Below are 22,742 nucleotides of genomic sequence, written 5' to 3' on the forward strand. Positions count from 1 at the left end.
ATTTTTGTCATTGCCATTGTCTGTGGTGTGTGTGTGTGTGTGTGTGTGTGTGTGTGTGTGTGCGTGTGTGTGTGTGTGTGTGCGTGCGTGCATGCGTGCGTGCGTGTGTGTTGTGTGTTTGTGCACGTGCGTGCGTATGTGTGTGCCATTATTACACATGCCATGATAGTATGAGTAATTGAAATACATTATAAGAATAAAATGATGGCACTCCATCGATGTCGTTGGAGCAGTCTGAAGGTGAATAATATCAAAACCACATAGAAACAGATTTTTGTGGATCCGATTTTAACATAGGTGGTTTGAAAAGTCTGATTTCTAAGGATGTATCCAACAAATGTACGTGAAATACATCAGCAATCAGTCACTGTATAGCTGAGAGTGTACAACTGTACACAGAAATCAAAACACGGATAAGGAAAGTAGCTCACATGGTAGCTCTGTCATTTCTCTACCGTTTCGGACGCGGGGCGGCTCGCCGGAACCGGGCCGGCACCCTGGGTGCGTTCCTGTGGGTCTGGAACCCCCACACGGAGTTGCTCCACTCACTTCACACGGTGTGATTTTTTTTAGAAGAATGAAGAATCAGTGGCATGCAGCTTTCTTAAACCTGTTACAAATTCCAGTGCCTCGGTTCTTCCACAAGATGGCAGCAGTGTAGTGCAGTTGCAGAGTTGCAGTAAAAAAGAAAATTCTACGTGTCGCTTTAATTTCCTTCCGACTAGATGTGGTGTAACAACTGCAACGGTCCCCAATGCAACGTTCCACAACAACAACACGCACGTCCACCAGACGTCTCCTCTCGTGTGTTAATGTTTTAGCGTGAGGATGAGTGGTGCTAATAATGGTGATAATAGTCGTGGAGATGTTCGCGTTCCTCTGAGGAACCTGCTCAACTCCATCCAGTGTGTCAGAGACACGGTCAGAGGTAGGACACGTTTAGTCACAAACAGCATGGCGTTCACATGCATGCTAATGCTAACGCAAATCTGCTAACTAGCTCTATACAGTTTTTAGTTTTTAAGAGGGCCTGAAATGTGTGTCTGTCCATAAACAGACAAACAAACTAATAAATATATGCATTCATTTCGGCGGTAGTTGGTAACCTTTACTAAACCATTTGACAGTTACTAGACTGCTAAAGGACCTTTAGCAGTATAGTAACTGTCAAATGGTCCTGAATCAAATCTGTCTGTCTATATCAAGTCTTGTCGGTCTTCCTCTCTCTGTCTGTCTGTCTTAGTTGTCTTGTATATATTAGTTCTTCCATAGCAGGATATAATGACATGGTGGTCTTTGTAAACACATTACAGTGTTGTTCAGACTCTGTGGTTCTCATAATAATAATAATTATAATGTTTTGGTTGTCTGTGTATTTTTGTCCACAGATGGCGAGTCCAACGAGTCTGACGGAGCGTTCAACCTCTCCAACTTCTGGGATACGCTGAGTTGAGTTGTTTTCCTGTTCATTCTCATTGAGCATGATCAATCATAGACCTAGAATGCCTGTGATCATTTAATTAACTTCGTAAATTTTCATGTATCATAGGCATAGAACGGTCGCTACTGTCCCTGGTTGAATTCAATTGTGTGCGGCCTGAATGTGATAAATGCTCCGTTTGTACTCACCCATTAAATAATTCCAAAAACGTGGAGTGAAATATGGTCCTCTAGTTTTATATCCATGTGAAAGTTCTGGCACAAAACGTGTATTTAGTAAATCGTCTTTCTCTCCGGGCGAGGGGGGACTGGAATGATCGATGAACTGATTTTAGACTTCATCACCAATTGACAAGGGAAACACAAAAGTTTGGGTCACACAATTGGCAGGTGGTGTGATTAATTACCCAGCACCTATCGCAAGGCACCTGCCAATTGTGTGACCCAAACTTTTGTGTTTCCCTTGTCAATTGGTGATGACGTCTAAAATCAGTTCATCGATCATTCCAGTCCCCCCTCGCCCGAAGAGAAAGACGTCCGTGTGCATCTCTTGAAAAAGTGGAGATAATTTACTAAATACACGTTTTGTGCCAGAACTTTCACATGGATATAAAACTAGAGGACCATATTTCACTCCACGTTTTTGGAATTATTTAATGGGTGAGTACAAACGGAGCATTTATCACATTCAGGCCGCACACAATTGAATTCAACCAGGGACAGTAGCGACCGTTCTATGCCTATGATACATGAAAATTTACGAAGTTAATTAAATGATCACAGGCATTCTAGGTCTAGATCAATCATTACTTACAGTGGCTTATTTATCAAAACATTAAGACCTTGGACCAGTGGTGTCATGGTGTTTTTTTTTTACTGCTAGTACCAGTGGCGTTTTAATGACGTCACGTGCACGTGCGTGCGTGTGCGCGTCGCAGAGCACACAGAACAGCTGATATAGCCTAAGCCTATTGTTAAATAGTGTATGAGAGTTTTAGACACAAACACAAAAGTAGACTTAAAATAGTCAGACTTTACTGCACACTAGCAAAACTAAAAAGTTTGCTTTGGACGAATGAATCTGTTCTGGAGGAGGAGGCATTCTTCTTGTGTGCAGAACACCACACAGCAGCAGCAGTAGCCTACTGGAGCCATAGCCTACTGCTTTAAGTGTGCATGCTTACCGTGCGCTCAGGTATAAACAGTTAAAGCTGTCCTGTTGTTATGCAAAGTAGTATCCATTTGATTCGGCACGGTACTTGTGAAAATAGGGGAGGGGCGCGCCAGTAAACCTAGACCACTGGGTACTTTGTGCGTCTTGGACAGTCTGGTGACGTGAGGTTGATTAAGCGTGCACGCACATGCACAGTTTTGTTCCGTCCCTGCGCGTACACGTCAAAAAATGACTGGTACCACGGCGTGGTACTGCGTTCTACGAGCATGACACCACTGCCTGGGACCGATTCTACAAATATCTTCTAAATCCTGACAGTTTATGAATACAAAATTCAAGATCAGATCTACAAGCGCATAGCGTGGCACGCTGTGAGCTTGTATATCTGCTATTTTTGAATAGCCAAAGTATAAAATGTGGTTGAAGTGGTTTGAAATCTAAAATGACACAGATGCTTTCCCAAGTGTAATGGATAAACCACATTCAACCTCTATTTTGGGCCTGTCATTATAGGTGAAAACTGTCCAAAAATAAATACATTTAAACATTTACTAAAACCTTCAAAAGTGACAAAAAGCTCACAGTGCATTTCGATGAGCTGTAGATCTGCAATGTTTGCTATTTGGTCAACAGCAAAGTATATAGGGTTTATGTTTTTATCATTGTCTCATCATTGACATTACCTCATAAGCGTGTGTTGTTCCCTCACGTCCTCTCTTTTGCCCCACATCTCCTTTCCCTCCCTGGAACGAGGGAAATGAGATGTGTGTTTCTATGTTGTAATTTTCCGTAATGTGGGCTGACCTTGTGGGCCGTCCTTTATGTCTTCATGTACAATTGTACATCAAAGTAAATGTCTCTTCTGTTGTCAGACCAGGCAGTGAAGACTGTGTCCCAGGAAGCTACTAAACTCAGCCTGGCCTTCTCCAAACCCCCAGTGCCATCACAAGAGGTCAAGAGCAATTAGAGCATTATTATTATAGTAGTAGTAGTAGTAGTAGTAGTGCTACTACTTACTGTAAGTCGCTCTGGTTATGTGTGTCTCTAAATGCCTGAATTGTAAATTGTAGGTAGTTAAAACCATATATGTATATAAAGGCTAGATGGCTCAAGGCTGGAATCTCTGACGTAGTTCACCTGGCGGCCATCTTACTTCGGGGCTACAGTACAGTATGTTCAATGGCAGCTCAAACAAAAACAGTCATAACTCACTCAAATGGGTTGGTTTATTACAAACGTCAACGTGGCTATGATTCAGAACGCTTATCTGCTTAATTTTGTTTTTTTTATATGACCGTCGTATAAAAGCATATAAGGATGCAGCCGTCTCTGACGTTTATAACAAACCAAACCGTTTGAAAATAGGTTGAAAATTGAGCAAGTTGTGGTTATTTAAAAGTACATGCCCCATAGACACAATGTTATGTGGCCCCGAGGTAAGATGGCCGCCACATAGCAACGTCGCTCTCCATTGGCCAGAGCGCGGGTGAGCCATCTAGCTTTCTTATATATCTATGGTTAAAACGGGTGCTATAGGCCGGTAGCCGACAGGCACAGGTCTAGTAGTTTAAATGTCATTTGTGATTGCAGTTAGTAATAAAAGTTAAAGATGGAGTGCCATGATTTATTTCCACCCTAAAATTTGATCATCAGTTATTATAACTTTTTCCAAAAAGTGTACAGTATTTGTTAAAATCATGCTTTTATGTGGACACGCCCACCAGTTAATTAAGTATGCCTGGTTTGCCTGGTGGGTGGTGATGGGTGGTGATCCACCTGAACTGAAGCCGCACCCACAGCTGTAGTTGTATGATAAAGGGAGTTGTTAGGGGAGGGGCTGATAGTGTGATGTCACTATATTACCGTTTATTTCATTGGCCCGTTTGACTGTCAAGGGTTCAGCCTCCAGGAAGAAACCCTAAATACAAAGTTAATACAACATTGCACATAAAAACGACTCCAGTGTGTCTAATGAAGTACTGTCACCTCATAGACACATGAAAAACTGGAAAAATACAAAAATTGTGGCACTCCCTCTTTAAATGATCCAATACAATTTCTGGGCATCTCTGGGCTGGCAGCTGATTGATCAATCGGTAGTTCGGTCATTGATTTGGCTTGATGATACCATTGTACAGTACTAGAGCATTGAGTTTAGCAACGAGTGATTATGCTTAGTATTAAATGTCCGATATCCCTTGTTTTCATTCTCTCTACCTCCCTCATCCCCTCCATCCTCCCTCATCCCCCCCCTCCATCCATCACTCTCTCCTACCACCTGTCCCTCGCTCCAGGATGGTGAGAAGTTGTCCGAGTCCATGCAGAAGAGCATTCTAACTTTGTCTACTGTTTACTATTGGCTTCCCAAAAGTCAAGGTACGGTAACAGCTTTGTATAATTATCTGTCTAGCTGTACAATCCAGTGTTTGTCACACTTTAAGTTGATTCTACGAAACCGGGCAGCTGGCGTAGCCGTCTGGGCACCAGTGTGTCGCGGGTTTGACTCCTGATCCCGACGACCTTTGCCGCGTGTCACCCCCCATCTCTCTCCCTATTTCAGGTAGTAGTCTGCGACGAGCGATCAGAAACGCCACAGTAAACGTATTGCGGGGAGTCATACAGCTAGTAGAGGTCATCCTGAGTTCACCCCTACAGAGGTACACGCGTGCGCGCGCACACACACACACACACACACACACACACACACACACACACACACACACACACACACACACACACACACACACACACACACACACACACACACACACACACACACACACACACACACACACACACACACACACACACACACACACACACACACACACACACACACACACTGAGACTCACCCCAGACTGGGATCAACTTATTTCGCAGTTTTGGTATCCAGTCCAGAGTGGACATAACGGTGCATCATCGTATCCAGTCCAGAGTGGACATAATGGTGCATCATCGTATCCAGTCTAGAGTGGACATAATGGTGCATCATCGTATCCAGTCCAGAGTGGACATAACGGTGCATCATCAAGCATGGAAACCAAAAACGCGCTCCTCCAAAATGACTCCCCTCGATGACAAGAATGAGTCATTTGACGAATCTGACAAGTTTCTTCAATTACTCCATGGAATATGTTGTATACATCTTTTATTCCAAATCGTATCGCGACCGGCGATACTATAATAGACTAGCTACTTGATTCGGCATTCGCGTGGGGGAACAAAATGCTTTTTATTTACTCACCCCTTTTCATTGTGCTAGTTGGAAAGCACTTGCTAACTTTGTTTTCAAAATTGTCTGTCTGTCTGCCTGCATGTCTGACTGTCGTACTCCAGTCTGTCTCAGGAGCAGTTGAACACAACAGGAACTGTGTGGTCAGCATGTGACCGCTTTGGGCAGCTGCCTCAAGGTCAGTACATCAAACGGACCAGAACATGTTATTATTCATTGGATTCTTTCACGGAAATGATTGTATTATATTATTGAGGGGCGCTAGCCCCTCCTATGTCCAGCTGTGTAAACACAGTACACAAACATTGAAGTGTGTGTAAAGTGTGTACACAAGCATGTGTAAACATTGAAGACAAAAGTGAGGACGCAAAATCGCAAATTGTGATTGGCCAGAATGAGATGATGTATGATGATAAGAGCGACCCTCACTTCACACGGGTGTGATTATATAAAAAAAATATATATATTTTAAACATTTAGTTCATGCTTGCTTCAGTCCAGGTAACTGTCTCTCTCTCTCTCTCTCGCTCTCTCTCTCTCTCTCTCTCTCTCTGTGTCTCCAGATAACAAGGCAGCAGTGTTGCTGGTCCTGTCTTCTCACATAGGAGTGGTCAAAGATGCCATAGAGGAGATTGAACAGGTGTGTAAGAAAGAAATTAATTACGCTATATTTGCCATTTTTGAATCATTTTTGAAAATGTGTAGAGACTACTGTACAGTTACAGGAAACCAATAAGCCTCAGCTTTTTCTATGAATTGAATATGAAGGACCCCGTCACTACAATGGAAACAAGCCTTACCCCCTTTTTGAAACTAGCTCCCAATCGATGCTAATGTGCCCTCTCCTCTCCTTCTCTCCTCCTCTCCTCTCCAGGCTCTGCTAGAGGTCAACGACCCCTTTGGCGACGTCATGGACGACGACATGGAGGGGGCAGGGCCTCGGGATAACCAGGACACCTATTGGTCGGAGCAGGACCGGCGTGTGATTGGTCCGTGCCAGGGTCTGATGAAGGCGTCGGCGGCCTGTCTTCGGAAGCTGACGGCGGCGGTGAAGAGAAACGGTGACGCCGCCACCGCCCAGAACATCGAGCAACTGGACGACCTCGCTGATGTCACCAACCACATCAGTCCTGTGTGGGTACCATGCAGCATGCACGCACACACTTCAATTCAATTCATGAGAAAACATACGTTTACATTGCCAAAGCAAAAAGTGGAACAATACAATCAAAACTAAATGTATGTACAATTGAAAGTCAGTATATATATATGGGGGCACGGTGGCACAGTTGGTAGTGCTGTCGCCTCACAGCTAGAAGGTCCTGGGTTCGATTCGCGCTCGGGATGCTGTGGGTGCTGGCGCTGTGTTTCCTCCTCCGTGTCATCAGTGCCCATACCCGAGGGCCCTGGCAAAGGGCCCTTCTGTGTGGAGTTTGCATGTTCTCCCCGTGTCCCCTAGGGTAGGTACCCTCACAAAAAACATGCAGTAATCCTGGTCTCTAAACTACCTCCCCCTGGCCAGCCGGGGCACCTGATGGAGGGGAAAGGAACTGGTTGGAATAACGTGTTCCTTCCACGCGCTACGTCCAACCAGGGAAACTCCCTAACCTCCGCCAGATGGGGCAGCAGAGAGTACACTGGGTTCCCCCCCTCCTGCTCCCATCTGGGAACTCTCAGGCAGACTCGATGCTCCGGCCACCAAACGGCCTGGCCAATCAGCGGCAGCTAGAGGCGGGATCAAGGCATACACAGTGCTGCCTTGATCCCACCTCTAGCTGCCGCTGTCGGATGCAAAGGAGCAACTTGGACACTCAGGCATGAAGGAAGCATGAGTTCAAGTCCGTTGCTCTCCCCATGTCCCCCATATATGGGGACTAGGTTGGCGGAGGGTGTGTAGAGCCCAGGATCACATTAGATAATTGACACGGGGGTGAAAAATGGGTTACAAAATCGTGGGATAAAAAAAAATAAAGTCAGTATATGCAATAAATCAATTCCTATGTACTGAGTCCACTCGATGCAGATCGTACAGGGATTATACACACTGATTAGTAGTCTTGTTATTTTTGCGCCGGGTGTGTGCACGACCTGGTGGTGGATGGTCTATAAAATGGTTTAATCCCACGGCAGCTTTTAACATTGGTTCCGGTTGCTATGGCAACGCCCCACCGCTCCAGCTATGGGATTGAAAATATAATCACTGTGTAAAGCAGTTGAAAGGAGGATTTTCAAATGTCCATAAATCGGAATCCAGGAGAGCTGTCCTTGGTGGATCTTCTGCCATCCGAATTTCGGATTTAATTTGTGCCTTTGTACCGCGCCGCTCCCGACTCCCGATTCTGACGAAAGGTAAACAGTGAGTGCTTGTGCCAATGATACTAAAGTGTGTGTGTGTAGTGAGTGTGTGTGGGGGGCAGGGCGGCGGCAGGGCTGGACTGGGACAAAAATTCGTCCCGGTCATTTTTGCACAAATTTGGCCCAGACCAGCTCACCACAACCAGCACACAGATAGCAGAAACTATACCGCACGCTCCGTCGAGGAGCGGGCGCCGGGCGGTATACTAACCGCTAACAAACAAGCCCTAATACCACCACTTTTACAGAACATAAATGATACAAACCAACAGACACAACCCTTTGTTGCTCTCACAAGAATGATGCTGGCAAAAGGATTCAAGATAGAGGGTTTATTTGTCACTCACTGATACAGGTACAGTGAAATTATCATGATGGCACTGGCAGAATGGCAGCAGGCCCGGACCTTTCCCGGTGGCCTGCCGCCTATTGGCCCACCGGGAATATGCCCAGTGCGTCCTATGGCCAGTCCACCCCTGGGGGGCGGGCAAACTCCGACCCTTAAAGTGAACGCGTATTTAGCCAATGCCTTAGCTCTCGGCTTGGGCATTGCTGCAATCTGCAGGCCTCTAGTCTCATGACTAATTTATGGACATTACCGAGGCTTCCAAATATGAACACAAGCATACATTTGTAATCAAGCTGTAATAATAATAATAGCTCAAATGTATATACCGGTATAGCGCTTTTCTAAATACCCAAAGCGCTTTACATAAGAACACTAGGAACAGACTTTATTCAGACAAAACAAAGCAAAACGGATACAACATCAGTGTGAAGTATATTCTGTACCTAAGTGACCCTGTGTTGTAGCAGCGGCGATGAGGGAAGAAAGGAGTCAGGCAAGAGGATCCTAGTCTATGAATTCTGGTCATTTTATTGAACAGAGTTCTCTCAGTTACAAAGCGCCACGGGCAGAAGGCCCTGCGACATTATGGAGTCACATCTGAGCAGATCTCAATGTGAACACATTACAGTATATACTAACTTCAGAGTCCCTCCTCCATGGGAACTAGCAGACAGCCTCCGCTGATGGGAGCCAATCAGAATGTTTACTCACAGGATGTTGTACGAACGTTTGTTTTCTATTGTTGTATTGTTTATTGGATCTTGTTTAGTCGATACACTTAATTGTTTTAGCTCATGCTCATTTGATTTAGCTATTTTGTCTCATCCGGTTAAGGAAATAGGTAGCTGATATATTGCACTTTTACCTTAGCGCTAGGTATACTCTTGGTTGCTTGTTTTTGCAGAAAATGCACTAAAGACTTCTGGTGATTAGTAGTTTTTGTTCCCTACCTATGTTGAATACACTTATTGTAAGTCGCTTTGGATAAAAGCGTCTGCTAAATGACTGTAATGTAATGTAATGTTCCTGTGAGGGTAGGAGGGACTAGCAAAATGGCTCATGTGACTACATTATATATTTTACCAATAAGACAAATGAAATACCTGTACTATATGAAGTATGCAGAACATTGTTTAACACATGTAATGAAAAAGGTAGGATGTATTCTTATCTCCAAATGATTAAGCACAAATACTGTATATTTAGACTCTTCTGAAGAAGAGCAGAGAGTTCTCTCAGCACAGCTGTTAAGGTTTCTTAGATAAGTTACCATGATAGAATCTGCACCCGGACCCATGGGCTGCTTGACTGCATCCTGACAAAAGGCTTTGTTTTTACAGGCTTAATGGTAAATAAGTAATAACTGATGTCTTCTTGAGGGATCTCACAGTCTAAGCAAGTTACCACAACCAAACAGTATGGGGGATATACAGCTGTCTTAACTTACACCTCCTGTGTGTCAGCCATATGTGTCTAGATCTGATCCATCAAGTGCACGGTTAAAAAGATAAAGGGATAAACGAGAGAAGGGGGGACATCTTAACCAGACCTCAGCTGGGGAAAAGCTATCCTGAAATGGTGGGTTTTGAGTGAGGTTTTGAATAGAGGAGAGAGGGAGCAACTGTAATAGCGTCCTTAAGGCGTTGGTACTCGAACCTTCGCTCGTTAGGGTTGGCACTCGAATCTTAATTAATGGGCTTGAACCATTGGTTTTTTTAATTTTTATTATTTATTTATTTCCCCCTTTTTTAACTCGAAAATATTTCTTGGCGAGAATGCGATATGCATAATAAGAGTACTATGTTCATGTTGTGTTTACATGTTACATGTTTAGAGGTTATTAATAATCAGGGGGGCACACAACCGATGCGCCAGTGTGCATACGTCGTCGAAATGTTTTCTGCGCGTAGATCAAAGGCATGCAAGGCGCATTTGCGCACCAACAGCTGAGACGGTTATGTAGAGAAATCTGACAGGCATTCAAAAGGAACTCAAATGTGATGTTAATGTCCTGTAAATAGACTTAGAAATAAAACTAGTGTTGACTAATCATTACATGTGGCTCTTATTTTGAAGAGGAAGTTAGGCATAGGAAGTCCGTTTCAGTTGTAAACAAGCTACTATGACACTTTCCCAAAGTTACGTGCTCAGGGCTCGAAGGTTATTTTTAAAATGAATTAGAAACTAATGGTTCGAAGGTTCGCTCGAAAATTCCTGCCGAAGTTCGAGTCCTAAAAACAGGGCTAGGGTACAGCCCCGGGTCTAAAGTAAAGCATTAAACAGTTGAATATCTATCTAATAATTTAGCGGACGCTCGCTCGCTGTCTATTTCGCTCGGTCGCTGTCTTTCAGTCAGTCAGTCAGAGTACTTCCTTAGTATAGAGCAAGACAGCTGCTCGCTTTCTGCGCCTCCTCACAACGCCACGACGCACGGACCGCCTCACGGAACCTAGCGCCGCACAGCCCTGTCCTCCAACCTCAATCTGCCCTGCATTACACAGGCCAAACATTCTAACTAAAAAACTGGTGACCAGTGTCACCAGTGAAATTCATGTTGGGACGGACACAGATTAATACTGGGACACACTTTTTGCGCAACAGACCCACACGGGGAAAACAACTCGGACCCTGATACTACAGCTACTCTTGCGTCAGTCGACATAACTTCTTCTTTGGGGAAGCATCGCGGCCAACGTGCGGGTTCCGTGGCACAGGCACCTGAAAGCCAGCTCTGACAGTTGGACGGGGGCATGTTAACGTGAACGAAAATATTCAATAACTTCCATTTATAGGCAGAATATCACCACCAAATTTACATCACACATCAATGGTGTACTTATGATTGTACTACAGCATTTACTTGCAAAAGAAACGTTTAATTAGCCTACTTTTGTGCCCAACCCAACTTCCCAACACCATCTGTAAACAATCCCCCCCCCCTATCACATTACCCACACTGAACATTATTTGCTGTTCATATATTCAGAACGGGTAAGGACTAGTCTATTCAACTTGTTTCTCATGCTCATAAAACACTCGTACTGTTGCCAGCTGTGAGTGTAGACGGGATACTCGTCCTTATCTAAACAGATAACAGTCTACTCTAAGCCCTGTTTCTCAGCTCACAGTTTATGGAAAAGCTGATCAATGCTAAAGCAATATAACGATATATAACAATATTATTTCACTTCCTCAATGGTTAATGAATGTAAATCTCTCTCTCTGTCTCTCTCTCTCAGTGTTGATGACCTGGCACTGAGTCTGTATCCTCGTATGGACTACTGTGGAGTGGAGGACAATGTACGCAAACACACACACACACACACACACACACACACACACAGTTCATGTTTGTGCACAAGAATGCAAGTTGCAAGCGTAATACCCTTGATGTTGTCCATTGTTATGCAACCTGTGTTCTGACATTAACGTTGATGTGTGTTTGAAGTCCAGTCTCATAAAAACGTGTTTCTTTCCACAGGCTTCTAAAGTGGCATCAGTGTTGAAGAAGGTTCTGGACATCACCAGGTGAGGACACTGGATTATTTACACCTACAGGACGCGGCTGTTAACGATCATGACATTTTAGTTGGCAATTAATTGCCTACTATTGTCCAGTAATTGATGATTTAATTGTGGTGTTGTCATTGAACATTGGAGCATGTGTATACATAGAAATTACATTCTTGTTTCCCTTTTTAAATTTGACAAATTGTACATATGACAAATAACTTGACAATAATAAATATACAAAGAAATGACTATTGATCCACTAAGACCTGAGGCCATTTCTACACATGCCTTCTGAAGCAGCAAACGTTTTTGTAAATTACTAACCCACCTAAAAGAGGAGACTCTAGTAAAAAATCTATGTACTGTATAATCTCTGAAAGAGTTTCATCCGCAACACAATTGTATACAATATGTAGTGGTCCCTAATCTGTCTCTCAGCTAAGAGGTCCTTGCGCTGAAAATCATTGAAGACCTCGCTCTATAGCAATGATTAGTATCAGAATATAGCTTTAACAAACTTAAAAAGAAAACATCAGGTCCAGTCATGTGTGGTAAGTCTCTCTCTGTCACTGGCCAAGTCACGTAAAGCAGTGGTTCCCAAACCTTTTCATGTCAAGGACCCCCAAATTGACACTAATTACCCCCGCGGACCCCCATTTGAAAATATATGCCAGGGACCCCCATAAGGAAAGATTTTTGCGGCCCGTGATTCTCAACCCGTTAAATTTCAAGGACTCCCAGTTTGACATGCATTAGACTAAGGACCCCCATTTAATGACATTTCTATCTCTGGGACCCCCAATTTATATTGTAAAATAAATGTAAATTTAACATGAGAGTGTACAAATGTACAAACACATTTGTACACTCTCAGAGTTACAGACCCATAAGGGTCCATTTTGGTTACAAACTATCATTTAGTTCCAGGGACCTCCCTCAAGGACCCCTGGGGCTCCCCGGACCCCTCCTTGGGAACCACTGACGTAAATCTCTCTCTCTCTCAGGTCCAGTCATGTGTGTGGAGAGTCAGAGCTGACCTGGGTTGAGTTCCTAGAAGGAGCTGCCGATCACAATCTGCAGAAGACCAGACTCCTCATCCAACAACCAGACAGCTAGCGTGTGTGCACGTGTGTGTGTGTGTGTGTGGGGGGGGGGGGTCGTGTGTGTGCGCAAAAGCAAGCCAAGTGCATTAATACAGGAGTACAAATGTGTTTTTATGTGAGGAATGCAGAGGAATATGAATAAAAGTGTTTTACACTTACAGTATGTGGAAATCCTTACTAATTAATTTACAGACTTTCAGTCTAATCATTTCTAGCAGAAATTAAAACTCAAATTATTCAGATAAAACACCCTAACTCAGGTTTCAGTAATAATGAAAGAAATAATGATAGAAATGCTTATTTACAAGCGTGTTGTGATGGAGTGATTTCAGGAACCAGACGTAGACCAGAATCCTCATTGAAGCACAGGTTTAAAAGACGCTGTGGCGAGTCGACACAAGGTACAGAGGTCATTGCCGAGGTTAACGGAGTGAAGAACATGCTTTTATAGCTAGGGCGGCCCTTGCCTTCCCTTTGAACCTCCTAACTACATCACATGCTGAAGAATGGATAAGTTAAATTTGGATGCTACTTGGTTGCTACATGTCCTTCCCAGCATCCTGCTAACATATGGTGCCACCCTCTAGCTTGTGTTGTCAGCACAGCTTTTGTTACTAATTACTCCTGGTGGCAGAGGTTGCTTACCCTGATAAAACATGCCATAGGGTGTATGTATGTGCCTATTCTGATTATTACGATTATTACCCATTTTAGAAGAGTACGACGTCATCTGCTGAGAGCTAAGACCTTGACTCACACGACATTAGATACAGTAACACACACACCCGCTCTAGGGATGCACATCCTCTATTCAGGGTTCAGAAACCAGTTAGAACATGTTTAACGGCCTGGGCTCAGTGGTCCAGGCACCTTGGCTGGTAATCCAGTCTAGCAGTGTGCCGCGGGTTCGACTCCCGATCCCGACGGCCTTTACTGCATGTCTTCCCCCCCATCTCTCTCCCCATTTCCTGTCAGCCTACTGTCTGTCCCTCCATAAAAAATATAAAATAAAGGTGAAAGCCACACAAAAAAACATTTAAAAAAAATATATTGTTTAACAATATTAATCAGCTTGGCTACATGTAATGATTGAAGACATACCATATGATTATATATTAGACAAATGAACAATAATGATTCAATTAAATTATACAATTATGCAATAAGGTCTGGAAAAAAGATAGGCGATACGGGCACTCAAAGTTAAAAAAGAGGCAGGCCTTTATTAAATTAAAAAGGCAACAGCCAACATGTTTTGACCATTAACTGGTCTTCATCAGGGTGAGAAAGATCATAAGGTCATTGACTGCAGCAAAACACGTGTATACTACAGCAGAAAACACTTCTGTATACTATAGCAGTAATAGTAACGGTAGCTAGTATACTAAAGCAACACTAGCCTCACATCAGCAAGACAAATGTGCTTTGTATTATCAGAAACAACAATTTCCCTGTATATTTGTTTATACTATAACGGCGGTAGTAACATGGTAGTACAAGTATTTGCATAAAAATAATATACTTATTAATTAATTAAGTCTAGTGTTAATGTAAGAATATCATTGAAAGTTGTTATATCGGTATCAGGGGGTCGATAATATCGACTATCTATATCGACTCAATATAGATAGATATACTATAACGTTCTTGCCACTTGCAAAAAACGAACATGAAGGAATTTCAACAAAGGGATTCAATATCAGATGAATGACGCTCAAGAGAAAGGTAATCCCTAACAGAACTGAAACCTGTTATGCACATTAATTGACACACCACCTCCCCCTCTCTCATTTTTGTTGATTCTGAAAGCCATGTTTCTGAAAGAGTAATGACTGAAAATGCGTTATTCAGTGAAGATAGATAATGTATAAGATGGTCATACAGTACTTATTTGTTGGGAGAACCCTTGTCAAAATGTGTGGATGCTTACATGAACCCCATTCACTTAGAGACCCATCAGACCTGATCGTCAAGCTACAAGACTATACTGGCATATGATATTGAATCACTATGAAAGAATCGACCAAATGACTTCATCATTAAGCTGGCCTCAGTTGTTATGAACAATAACCTTTTTATTTTTGAGAAAAACATTTACAAACAGACAAAGGGAGTGGCTGTGGGTGCAGCACTGGCCTCGTCATCAGTAGCAAATGTCTACGGACAGTTTGAAAAGGAATGTGTGCTGAAGCTGTACCTGTCTAGTCCTAGGCTACCACACATCTGTATGCTTCCGATACATGGATATTTGATTTCTGTTCTGTTCTGTGATCCTATACAATTTATTATAGAAATTCACAATGGAACATAATGTGCCTGAAACCAGTTTTTTTGATATTCTGATTAAGAAAGACTGATACATTCTATCTACAGAAAAGACAGACAGACCTTAACACTGACACAATGCTAAGACATTTGTCTTCCAGCTGCCACCCAAAAACTCTTACGAATAAGACCAGTGAGTCAGTTCATGAATATTTTACCAATGAGTCAGTTATGCTCCAGTAGATCTGAATACATTACCAAATTACAGAATAGTGAAAATAGCCGCGTTGTGAGCTTGTAGATATACTATTTTCACTAGTTTGTGTACCGCTCAAACATCTCATTTCTCCTTTGGGTCTTGCAGCTAAAATGTTTGGGAACCACTGCCATAAAGGAAGTGATATGCAATGCCAATGTCCTTGTCCTTGTTGTCCAACTGTATATAGGAAAAACCTCTCTCTAATTGAAAACCAGATAACACCCATACCTCTAGTGTTAAATAAAAATGAATTTTGATGTATAATTATTAACCCAACAAGTTCGAAGGACCAGGCACTAACGCCAAAATGCAGAAGACCCCTCTTGCAAGTAATTAGAATATTATACTCAGACCATATAGGCGTTCAAAGCCATAAACCATTAAGATAACGGGTAGAAGGTAGAAGAACGTGGAGTTCAACCATTAATTTAGTTGTGGGAAGAGTAGTTGTATAATGTAATAGAGTAAATGTACTCAAGTCAGAATGTACCTTTTATCGTACAGGGATGTACGATAAAGGCGGGGACATAGCGAGCGTCTATCACTCTGCTGAGCGGTGGGTGTGGTCTTCTTGGCTCCACTCTGTCTCGTCCCCACTGGCTCTCCTGGGCATAATGCTCACCTGGCAGCTTCTTCTTCTTTCGTTCGCGTTTAATGGCGGTTGGCATACCTTTAGAGGTGAATTACCGCCACCAACTGAACTTGTGTGTAAAACTTTATACATAAAATAAAATAAACCAAAACCCCGACTAGCTCCCCTTCCCCTTTAGGACAGATTGCCGCTCCTGCACCATGGCTTGATTGTTTGATTTATTTATTAACAGTTTGCAGAATTACAGTACATTTCAAGTACAGCTCAATACAAAAAACTGTTAACTGTGAGTGGACGACACCATAAAGCATTACACTTGTTTACACTGGATGCACCTCTCCGGTACTTCTTCTTCCTCACATTTCCTATCAATACATTCTGTCTTTCGTCTTTCCACATCTCCTGCATCTACTGGCTCCTCTGCACAAGCAACATGGCCATATACTCCTGGCAACAGAAGCACCTGAGTGGCGCTTGTTCATATGGCCTGACTCTGTAGCTGATATATCCTAGATAAATTCTTTCAGGCAGTTCCCCTTCGAACGTCACACAAATCAAATTACTTTCCTCCTTCATCCCGTCTCTGAACCGTGTCATCCTCCTAAACTCAACCACACCATCAACGTCATCAAACAATCCTAGAGACTAGAGTCAGTGGTACTCCACTGATAACTCCTTTCCTAAGTTGCTTCTCTCCCATTCGGAAACATGATACATACAGTACAGCATCAGGTGTATGGGTGTGGTGTGGGGGAAATTAACCTTCCAGATTAAACTTGTGATGCTGTTCATTGCAATTTTATAAGCGAGCAGCGAGCAGACATTACATTTAATTGATTATGGGATTATTTCCTTTATAATGGTGACTCACCCAGGCAATCCGGTAGTACCGGTAGAGTTTCCCATGGGATTCTTTTCTGTGGAAGTTCTTGCATGATGTCCGTCTTCCCAGTAAGTAACATACAACATTGATGCATCATCACACAGGGATCACATGCAATACCTTAATGGACCATTACACTTTAATCTTCAGTTCATTCATCAGTTCAGTTCAGTTGTCATGTTGTAATTTATTGGTAATTATTTCCATCTGTCATTTCATTCTTAGCATATTATATGTATAGTATAGTTCTGTGCACATATGTAAGGTTTATCCTGGATTCATTTAAAGTTGTGAATCTGCTATTTTCTGTGCAGGCAACTGTCCTGTCACTCAATGACAGACAGGCCTGCACCCTCTGGTTGGTCAGTAAATTGAGACTCTTTCTCACTAAGGGCAGACTCTCGGACCCAGATGACATCATTGAGAGACTTAGTTTGTATTTAAGCAGTCAATTTCTGTTTAGTCAGTGTGATTTTTACCCCTCGTCATTTTGGATTTAGACTTGTTGGGCTATATCTCCAAATTGCATGTGACTTTTCCATGTATTTCTGTAATGGTATGTCTCGCTGGGAATAAATGTATCCCACCTAGATAATTTGACAAAGTTTCTGTCTCTGTTTATTTGCGTAATCTTTACCATTCAAACAGAGAACTATTACAGTAAATTCCCATCAACAGCTCTACACCTGTTTCTGTGTCACTGTCACATCAAGCAGCAGCACGGTCATAAAAAGATGTTGCACAACTGAAATCATCACTCATCATCATTCAACACAAACCACTCTTCTCATGGTGAACCTATAACTATTAAGAATTATGAGACACTCATAGTACTGACACATACAGTATACTGACGCACATGTTTTAATGACTACCGGTAAAATGTATTGCATAAAATCACTTTGGCAATATTGTTTCAAACAATGCCAATTAAGCCAATTGAATTCAATGAATTCATGTGCATTCTATCTCTTCCTTCCTTCAATTTCTCTCTTTGTTGCATCGAACGCATTCTATCCTTTCTCTCTGTTCATTCCATTTATGTGTTGCGTTTATTCCCTGGCTGCACAATATAACCATGGAATGACAAGCCACGTTACAGTTAACACAGGACTCTTATTAAGCACCTTGCTCACTGAAAATTATTCAATGAAATGTAAATCAGGCTTCAGTGTCCCAGTGTACAGACTGTACTGTGTGTGTGTGTGTGTGTGTGTGTGTGTGTGTGTGTGTGTGTGTGTGTGTGTGTGTGTGTGTGTGTGTGTGTGTGTGTGTGTGTGTGTGTGTGTGTGTGTGTGTGTGTGTGTGTGTGTGTGTGTGTGTGTGTGTGTGTGTGTGTGTGTGTGTGTGTGTGTGTGTGTGTGTGTGTGTGTGTGTGTGTGTGTGTGTGTTTTTTTTCCCCTCTGATATTTGTCTCAACTCGGGACACAAAACTGTGACCGTCCCAGTCAAACCAGGACGTTCAGCTACCCTAGAAGCCCACAATAGTTTAAGCACTTAAAAACCTTGTCCCTACTTAGTTGACTGGAATACCCCAGGCCAGGGCTGGTTGAATACCCCAGGCCAGGCCAGGGCTGGCCTGAGTAGGAAAGCTACAGGGTTCATCTAAGTCACCTCTTCACCCCAGAACCTGTGTGCCTGCATTGAAGGCACACAGGTTTCTAACACTGCAACATAGATTTGTATCATGAATCACATTCTAATGAGACGGGTTGGGCAGGTATTTATACGGCTGCATGACAGCAACACTACCAGACACAGACACACACACCTACTGTACACACTGTACACACACTGCTGCTCCCTGTGACTTCCACCGCAACACACTGAACACAGACATGGCTGTGGATCTGAGTAAGTAAATAAACAAATTATTATTATGAATTGGCTATTTGAATTGATTAAAGTTGCAATCCAGAATTATTTTTAATTAATACAATTTGTTATCTGTATGGTGTAGAGTTCATACAGTATAACGTTGCTGTCGGGTGAAAACCTCATATGTCCAAAACTGTTACTTTTCAGGATTCAGATGCATTTTGTGTTTGTAGATCGGCTATTTTTGCTACTTTCTCCCTACGACCCTGGTGTATGGTAGGACACCCACTGGTTGGCAAGTAGCCCTGTCTGAAGCACATGAACCCAGAGGTATCCCGCTAGATATTTGGTCTCGCATGCAGGAGAAACCTGGGTTTTAATTCCAGGCGTTTCCGTTGCAATTAACTCTCTTTGTTATGAGAAGATATTACGGACGGCAGGTTATAACTTGATTGATTTTTACAGCATTTCAGATCTGCTGCTTTAGATGGTGGAGGATGAAACAGTGAGAGAGACGGACACAGTCCGTGGAGCTTGAAGATTAGCTATTATTTTTCAAAATATGTTTTAATACATTTTGAACATTGATGGATGGCTGGATGGATAGATATACTTTACTTAATTATTTGTTTATTTGCATTCATATTACATATGAATGCAACGTAAATACACCGGATTAAGAAAATATGCTAGTTTACATCTGCTATGATCCGCAGTCCCCACACAAAACATAAAAACCAAACAGGCAGACAGTGAAGCACATTACATTAGGAAACAAAGCATAAAAACATACGAGAACAATGTGCAAAGGTATGAAGTACCTATATGGTATCTATATGGTTAAGCAGCGTTTTTATAGGGCAATACAGATTGTAAAGTAACTTGTCATAGGGTATTAAATGTTGTTTGTCCAAAGGGCAAGTCAAAATCCTTGCAGAATAGACTATAACGTGTTTTCTAGTGCTTATCACTCTGTAAATGTTTATTTTTACGGCGTGGCTGCAGAACTAGCCCAGTGGTAAACTTAAAAGTCAAAACATCAAGGCACACTGCATTCCTGTCTGTCTGTCTGTCTGTCTGTCTGTCTGTCTGTCTGTCTGTCTGTCTGTCTGTCTGTCTGTCTGTCTGTCTGTCTGTCTGTCTGTCTGTCTGCGTGCGTTACCAAACGTCCCCATAAGTATAGTAGAATTTGAGAAATTAACATTGTGAGGAATGAGGATCATTTTCCTGCTCCTGAGTCCGAAGCTAATCTCGGAGACCAGACGTTTTATATGTCAAACTGCCATAGGCCAAGGAAGACTCTCATTAACCAGTGGTGGAAACTGGAAAGTAACATATATACTTAAGTACAATTGTGAGGTATTTGTACTTTACTTGAGTATTTCCAATTTCTAATACTTTCACTTCTACTCCACTACATCTTAGATCCAAATATTGTACTTTTACTGCACTATTTATTAAAAAACTTAGTTTTTTAATAAACTAATACACTTAATAAACTATAGTAACTAGTTACTATAGTTTCTTTGTAGATTTAGATTATTATTACAAAATATACATTAACCAATTCAGCCATGTATACATTTTGGCCATTTGTAAATAGCCGATGTGACGCATTGTGAGCTCAGCTAGTTCGGCTATTTCAAAAGACATTTTGCACATTTTAAAAACTTGTGAAATATTGTATTGACACTTTTACTTAATTAAAAAAATGTGAATACTTGTTCCACCACTGTCATTAACACACTGGTATAACTCTTGAACCTCTTGTCTTGTATAGGTCGTTCAATGTTCAATAAGGTGGACTTCCACTGTCAGACCAATAACTCCTCCCACCACACCAGTGACATCACAGATGACCAGCTGATTGTGCGGCGTGGGCAGTCGTTCGTCTTGACCGTTGACCTCCTGCGACCTTACAATCCTGACACCGACCAGCTCCGCTTTTCTGTTCAAACAGGTACCGCATGAACTTAGATCTGCTCTTTTATTTTTGTTTGACATGGTTCTTCACAGGATAATATGGTATTGGTATTACAATTTGAAATTGAAAAATAAATTAGTTTTCACAGTTTTAGAGCATATCTGTGGTCATAAGAGATATAATTCACTTTTTTTCCCCATGGTATTCGTATTTTCATGTCAAAAGTCCCTAAAAGTCCAATCTCTCTTCCTGGTATGTCAAACAAATGTGTTACTACATCATCAGGTCTGTATTTCATCAGGTAACCACATTCCACCAATTACATCAAGAAGATAGATTACTCTATTTTACTGTTGTGATAATTCAAGATGATGGCCAGGCGGTGCATTACAAAAAACAGTACACTAAAATATTATAAAATATAGACTGTATAAAATATATATGAAAACATTTTAGGTGAGAAATAGGCAATGCAGTAACAAATGGGACCCCACCCAACATTTGGGAAACAGTGGTGTTGTGCACAGTCAGATGAGATTAGACTGTGATTGGCTGAGACACAACCAGCCTCTGTTTTACGAGTCAGAAATATCACAATGAAGGTTGCAAAAAAAGGCCATTGAAGCTTGACCTTTTTTGTGTGTTTTTCGACCTTGTGTGGTTGTGGTTCCTCACAGGATTTGAAGAAATCTTTTCAGACTCCATCTCAGCCCTTAGCACTCCACCTGGTTATGATCACCATGCAGACTAGCTCTGATCCATAGCTCTAATGTGTTAGAGCCATGGACCAGAGCTACATGCAGACATACCTTGGTCAATAAACCTGTTTTTGCTTGACAAAAAAAGATAGCATGCTATTTAGATCTAGACCTGTTATCCTATGGTTTCAATGTGATATACATTTGTTTTATGAGTATATTGTTGTTTAGACTGATGCTGCAAGGTTCTTGGTTTTCCTGTGATCCTATAGCTTACTGAGGCACTACAGTGTAGCCTAGTGTAAACTATAGTGTAGTGACTACACTGTCTCTCTGCCTTTGATGTACAGCATGTGTTGCTTACCTTGCCTGTTGTAAATTGCTCTGGATAGCTAAACGCCTCAATATGCACAGCAGCCATATTGGAAAGAAATTGGGCCTCTTCCATATTTTCTTCACAGGTGTTACCATTACCAATGAAGGCTCAGTTCCATAATTCCATTTAGTGTAGCTTTGTGGTTCTCAAACATTTTAATTTCAACAAGGAGCCCATAACTCTGAGTGTAGAAATGGAACCAAATGGACCCGTTACACAACCCTAATTAACCCAATCAAGGGACAATGAGGGTCCCTCGACCCCAATTGGAGTCTCACTACTGGTGTAGCAAAGTCTTTCCAGTCAGCACAATATCAGCACCCTGACTCTGTTTGACCAGAACTGAATACAGCCTTCATTAGAATCATTGGTAACACCTACGAAGGAAGTGAGGAAGAGGCCCAATTTATTTACAATAGGCTGCTATGCATAGAGCCTTTAGTAAATTGTAAACTTGTATTGTAAATTGTATAGTTCCCAGGGGCTCAGAGGAGCTCGGCACGTGGGCTGTGTTTGGTATCCGAGGCCTTGAGGGATTCTGCACCAGTAAGGCCAAATGGAAGGCAGTGCTTAACAAGGGTTCTGCCCTTCAGCAAGGCCGCGTGGTCTTGGATGTGACGCCCCCTGCTGACGCTCCCGTAGGGTCCTACTGCCTGTCTGCAACCAGCGAGAAATTCATGTCCGCAGCCGAACGGGAAGTCATCATGGGCAAGCTGGTGCTGCTCTTTAACCCCTGGTGTAAAGGTACAAATGGAGGGAG

General features: G+C 42.3%; 2 protein-coding genes across 2 annotated transcripts in view; both read left to right on the forward strand.

Moving 5' to 3' along the window:
- The first annotated feature begins 693 nt into the window (after positions 1 to 693).
- ccndbp1 (cyclin D-type binding-protein 1) lies at positions 694 to 13,400 on the forward strand. The gene is made up of 11 exons (XM_079510005.1): positions 694 to 928; positions 1,389 to 1,448; positions 3,487 to 3,566; positions 4,909 to 4,990; positions 5,175 to 5,271; positions 5,952 to 6,025; positions 6,411 to 6,487; positions 6,722 to 6,981; positions 11,791 to 11,851; positions 12,033 to 12,079; positions 13,069 to 13,400. Exons 1-11 carry the CDS (start codon positions 829 to 831, stop codon positions 13,178 to 13,180), a joined length of 1,050 nt encoding a protein of 349 aa, XP_079366131.1. The 5' UTR covers positions 694 to 828; the 3' UTR covers positions 13,181 to 13,400.
- Positions 13,401 to 18,958: 5,558 nt separating this feature from the next.
- tgm8 (transglutaminase 8) overlaps positions 18,959 to 22,742 on the forward strand; it is a 28,566-nt gene continuing 24,782 nt past the window's right edge. The window contains exons 1-3 of the mRNA XM_079510222.1: positions 18,959 to 19,020; positions 20,765 to 20,944; positions 22,457 to 22,726. Of these exons, the coding sequence (XP_079366348.1) occupies positions 19,005 to 19,020; positions 20,765 to 20,944; positions 22,457 to 22,726 (466 nt within the window). The 5' untranslated portion in view covers positions 18,959 to 19,004. The remainder of the gene's footprint in view (positions 19,021 to 20,764; positions 20,945 to 22,456; positions 22,727 to 22,742) is intronic.

Source organism: Electrona antarctica, assembly GCF_951216825.1.
Source record: "Electrona antarctica genome assembly, chromosome: 9".
Taxonomy (NCBI): Eukaryota; Metazoa; Chordata; class Actinopteri; order Myctophiformes; family Myctophidae; genus Electrona; species Electrona antarctica.

Bases quoted from the DNA above. Each gene is read 5' to 3' on its own strand.
- ccndbp1 (XM_079510005.1), top strand. From the start codon at position 829: ATGAGTGGTGCTAATAATGGTGATAATAGTCGTGGAGATGTTCGCGTT. The intron at 4,991-5,174 runs GTACGGTAACAG...TCCCTATTTCAG, and splicing joins TTGGCTTCCCAAAAGTCAAG to GTAGTAGTCTGCGACGAGCG. The intron at 11,852-12,032 runs GTACGCAAACAC...TTCTTTCCACAG, and splicing joins ACTGTGGAGTGGAGGACAAT to GCTTCTAAAGTGGCATCAGT.